This window comes from Chenopodium quinoa, unplaced genomic scaffold (genome assembly GCF_001683475.1).
Source record: "Chenopodium quinoa cultivar QQ74 unplaced genomic scaffold, ASM168347v1, whole genome shotgun sequence".
In the NCBI taxonomy this organism is placed as follows: domain Eukaryota; kingdom Viridiplantae; phylum Streptophyta; class Magnoliopsida; order Caryophyllales; family Amaranthaceae; genus Chenopodium; species Chenopodium quinoa.
Window position 1 is genome coordinate 4,281,362 of NW_018745454.1, and position 5,384 is coordinate 4,286,745.

Consider the following 5,384-nt stretch of genomic DNA (forward strand, 5'->3'; position numbering starts at 1 on the left):
TTTCCTAATAAGGTTTTAATGAGGCACAGTCTTCGATAATGGACATCCAAGGGGGAGTGTTATGAAATATTTGTGGATATCCATTATTCCGGAACAATCTAGGGTTTATATTCTTATCCAATTAAACCCTAATATATTGTATGTATATATACACCTTATCATATGGAATAATATACACAGATTAATTCTCTCTCAATCTCTCATCTTTCCCCATTATTTCACAACACTGAACGAATAATTTGAAGTTCTTACATCAACAAGCTAATAATTGGAAATTGGAATGAGATTCCAAGGCATCACCTTTTTTGTAAAGTTTTTGGGAAGTACATGTAAATTTGATGAAAATTGTAAACAATGTTTTAGAGAAAAGTTTGACTAAAAATGAATGACCACAATTTCATGCTCAGTCGCCCAAATTATTGAATAAAAGAACGAATATCCCAAAATTCAGTTTAACATATGCTTTAATATTGTAAACAGAAAACAATATGATGCTTAATTTAATAATTATAAAATAGACTAACATCTTAAACTGAAAGTCAAATGATTGACCTAACTACTACAACCCCATCAAACGTATGAGTTCATATAGTATGACATCGTGACATAGTTGATCCACAACTTCATCTAGTGTATGAATTTATCTCAAATTCTAATGTATCGCTTTCAATTGGTCTATGCTTACTTAATCAATTCACACGTAATCACCAACCTCGGAATTTTATACTATTGTGTGTTTGATAAAAAAAAAAAAAAAAAATAGCTATGCTTCGAAATATTGAATGACCTCAATTTTGTCCTCCAAAGTTCACTCGTATTCATGTATAATTAATACTTGTATCATACGGAGTAAAAACTACGAGCAAGGTCAAGTGCAAGTGATGATCAGATACGACTATACGAGTGAACAAAAGCTGATGATGTCGCACAAAGATGTTTTTCTCTTTAATCTTTAAAGAGGAGGGAGGAATCCTGAATCCTGAATCCTGATGTCCTAAAATGTAAAGAGAAGATGTGAAAGAGGAGTTATGTCGTGGTTGTGGTTGTGGTTGTAATTGACTATAGTGCTTCAAGTTTGGAAGGACAAAGAACATAAAAAAGCAGCCAAATAACGTACTCGCGTAATGATGAGACCCATTGAAAGGTTGTGGGCACTCATCTACTTTGGTAGGGGTCAGGAAAAGGCTTAGCTTTTCATTTTACTCCGTATTTTCTTGGGCTATTTCAATTTTCAGCTTTGAGTCTCAGCCATCCCATTATTGTTCAAGGACTACGGACCACATCATTTTATAAAGTTTTATGCAATTTTTAAACCACTCTACTTTTTATTATTTATATTGATGGTTAGTTGGAGACTGGTTAGATTTTTTAATACGGAGTAAAATTTATAAAATTCGTCGGTGTTTTAAATTACATGTAAGAAATTATATATAGACAAACAAAGGTGTCAAAATTCCTTTAATTAAATCGTTTTTCGGATCGGTTTTTGTCAATTTTACTTAAAGACAGGTGTATTTGATAAGTGTTGCTAATTTAAACATGTGAATATAGTAAGGAGAATTTTATCTTGACGTTATTAAAAATGATTCTAAGGCACTCTGCACAAGTAACTAAATAAAGATTTCTAATGACATAGTATAAAGACTATTAACTGCTTGAAAATCTTACCCTTTTACTATTTGATTATATTTTATAGTACTACAGTACTATATATTTTCACTAATAAAATTGGATGATTACCACTAATAGATAAATTTTCTGGTCATATTAAGTGATAATTGAATACTCCAGGACTATAGGAGTAAATCTGGCAGTCTAGCACAATGTTTTAGAAAAAATAGTCTATTTCCCAAAACCTGTTGAAATCCCCTCAAAATAATCTTGATTAAACTAGTACTAACAGTCTTGCACCACAATATGATACTACAAGACAACATGATCAATATTTGCAACTTTGTTTAACACAACTATAATGCCACATAATTTCCCAGGAATTACCAGGGTTTAGGCCCAACCAATTATCTTAGATTAAGGGTCAAAACTTGTGTTTATTGGATCAACAAATCTAAACTGTGACTATTGTCAAGTTATACCCAGATTTCCAGAAGGAAAAAAAGGCATTGAGATTTTCTAAACCAACATAAATGTATCATTTGGTAAGTAACTAGACTTTTTTAGGTAAAATTTGATACTTCTATTTACAGCATTCTCATATCTTGACTTGCACTCATTCATCAATACCATACTTAAAAAAAAGTATATGGTGGGAAGTAGATGTTTACATGCATAAAATTATGCTGATACTCTCTGATGGTGTTGGCATAAAAAGCATTAGGCATACCATATTACACACATTGGACTAATAATATCTTTAAAACATATGCAAAATATATGATTTTTTGTAATAATATCTTTAAAATGTATATGATATTCAGGGATTGATTTTTCTTCAATATAGGTGAGAAGTTATATGGAAGAAAATTTGAGTAGAAGGGAGTAGTACATTACATTGATGTAAATCTGATTCCAAATAGAGAAACAATTAGATATTTCAATCAAAGTTGGTCATGACATTGAAAGAAGGTGTTTAAACTTTGATGAGCTAATTTAATCATCATGTGCATTTTTCATTTATGATTCAGAAAGTAGCTCATCAACTTTTTAAAAAATTGCCCCTTTTACATTTAAGATGTCAAACTTGAAAGCACTTTTCAACGCAAAATTAAATACTCACTATACGTACATAGTGAGTAAATTGCACTTATTTTTGCAAAAATAATCACCAATACATTTGTTTAAGTATAGATGATCAAATTTCAATCTCCTTTAACAATAATCATATTTAAAAACAGAGGTAGTAATTCAATTTTGAGCTTCATATTAATCCTATACATTGAATTATCAAATGCAAATGCACAATTTGAGAATGCTACTAATTCTTATAATTAGCCAATAATAGAAAACTTAAAAGGGAAGCACAAAACTACTCTAAAATCTACAACATCTGAAATTCTTTTCTATACTTGTTTAAAGTAAAAAAATAATCATTTACAATCCCCAATCTATCATAGGGTTCAACTTTAACCCCCAATTAACAAAAAGGAAAAAGAAAAAAAAAAAAAAAAAAAAGAAGTATGCTAAACATAAACTTCTAAAACTAATTTGAATAATAATAATAGTACTATGAACAATTTGAATAATTGAAAATCATGGAGTTTTTTCCCATGTTCTTCCACCTTCCAGTGTTCTCCCTCCAATTTTTTTTTTCTAACTTTTGTAGCCCAAAAAATTTCCAATATTATTAAATATATTCCTGTAAAATCATTTTTTACAACACAACCCAAAAAAAAAAAAAAAAAAATCAACCTGAGGCGTTGATGATCACGTACCCAAATCGAACGAATCAGATTTTCTGCCACTTTTTCTTGTCAAAAACCCATACAATTTCCTGATCTCTTTCACTCCATCTCTACACCCAATTCCTGCAACTGAGTCAAACGGCTCATCCACCGATTCCCTTGCTGACCGGAACCCGTTTTTCGGCGTACCCTTGCAACTCTCTACAACTCCGTTACTATACGACGTCGTTTGCAGTGCATTGATTACCGATTTTATCGCCCGACTCGGCGAGTTCCTATTTACCATCATTAACTCACCGATTTCAGCCGGACTCATTGTAACACCATTGTTGAACATTTCCTCCACTTGAGAAAACAATTTATGTTCTCTCACTCCTAAATAATTACTCGCCAAATTCTTGAAATTGTTAAAATCACATAAAGGGAAATAAATATGAACATCAACCCGACCCGGCCGTAGTATTGCCGGGTCAATATCTTCTTTCGTTGTCATGGTGAACACCATCACCCTTTCTTCGCAGCAGGAGTTAACCACTCCGTCCATGAAATTGAGTACGCCGGAGATTGTAACCGCCGCCGAAGACGACGGCGATGAGGTGTTTTTTTCCGGCGACGTATTTGTCGAAATCTTCCACAAGAATTAATGATCTAGGGCTTGTTTGAAGGAGGAGGAATTTAAGGTCGGAATCACCTGAAACTTTGGAGATATCAAGGTCGTAAACGTCGTATGATAAACTCTTGGCCATCGCAGCGACGAAACTTGATTTCCCTGTTCCTGAAGGTCCGTAAAGAAGGTAACTCCGCCGCCAAACGCGGCCAAGTCGGTGGTAATACTGCTTCGATTTCTGAAACGTTTCAAGATCGGATTTGACTTTGTTCTTCAACTCGGGATCCATTGCAACTGTCTCGAACGTTGCCGGGTGAGACAACGGCGTCGTTTTCCACCCAGAAGAGGAGTTTGTGTACAACCGAATGTCCCTCACACGGTGGTCGATGTCGTCGGAGACAGTGTGAATGTGTTGGAGATAAGGTCGCAAAACGCGGCGTTTGTCGCGTTTTCTGATCTTCAGGAGGAAGGATTTTTCTGCGGCGGTGTCGGATGAAACGACGTCGTATGTCCAAACAAGACGAGCGCCGAGGAATTCGTCAACAATGGTTTGATTAGGGTTAAGAGAGAGAAGGATGTCGGTGGGTTTAGAGCCGGAAATTAGGTTGGTATAATCAGAGTGTTCCAACGATTCAAGGGAATTAAGGTAGAGAGAAACTCGCCGGAAAAGTTGGTTTTCCTGGGAATTATCGTTAAACTCCGGGACTTTAAGAAATTGATGGTCGTGAAATTTATCAGAGATTAATCGCCACCATTTTTTGAATTTAGATGTTCGAATTTTTCGTTTTAGGAATAATCTAAGGATTACGAGGAAGATTATGGTTGTAATTACGGCGAGAATAATCCGCCGGAAATCGGTGATCATTGTAATTGGAAGGGTGGATTGAGGGGATTAATGGTAGGTGGGCATTTTAAAGGGTGAGATTGTTGATGAGTTTAAGGGATTGAGAAGAGAGTTGGGAGAAGGAAGAAGAAGAAGAAGTCAAGAGTGAAGGGAATGGAGAATAGGGGAGGGTGGAGAGAGAGAGAGAATAAGAGAGGAATAATAGATTCGCTGGACTACTCCCTCGTCATTTCCCAGCTACTTGACAGCAAGGACATATATATGGTAGGACTATTTATTGTTTTCTTTTCTTTTCTTTTTTTAAAAAAAACTTATATTTGGGGTCATTTTATACCCATACACTTTTTTACAAAAATAATTAGTAAATTCAAAAAGAAAAGACATTGGGATGGGATGGGATGGGATTTTTACAAAAATAATTAGTAAATTCAAAAAGAAAAGACATTGGGATGGGATGGGATGGGATGTCTATTTTTTAAGGAATGCTACAAAATTAATTTGGTACATTGATGAGTATATTGGGCTATTTCTTTCTATGATTGTGTTTTTAACTTTTGATGTTACTCTTCTTAGC

The 5,384-nt window shown here is 34.3% G+C and overlaps 1 protein-coding gene across 1 annotated transcript; it reads right to left on the bottom strand.

The window, feature by feature from the left end:
- Positions 1–2,989: 2,989 nt before the first annotated feature.
- Positions 2,990–5,176, bottom strand: LOC110714032 (AAA-ATPase At2g46620-like). Its single transcript, XM_021892493.1, is given in 2 exon segments — positions 2,990–3,939; positions 3,941–5,176. Coding segments are annotated over 2 exon segments (1,449 nt in total). The 5' UTR covers positions 4,832–5,176; the 3' UTR covers positions 2,990–3,381.
- Positions 5,177–5,384: the final 208 nt, after the last annotated feature.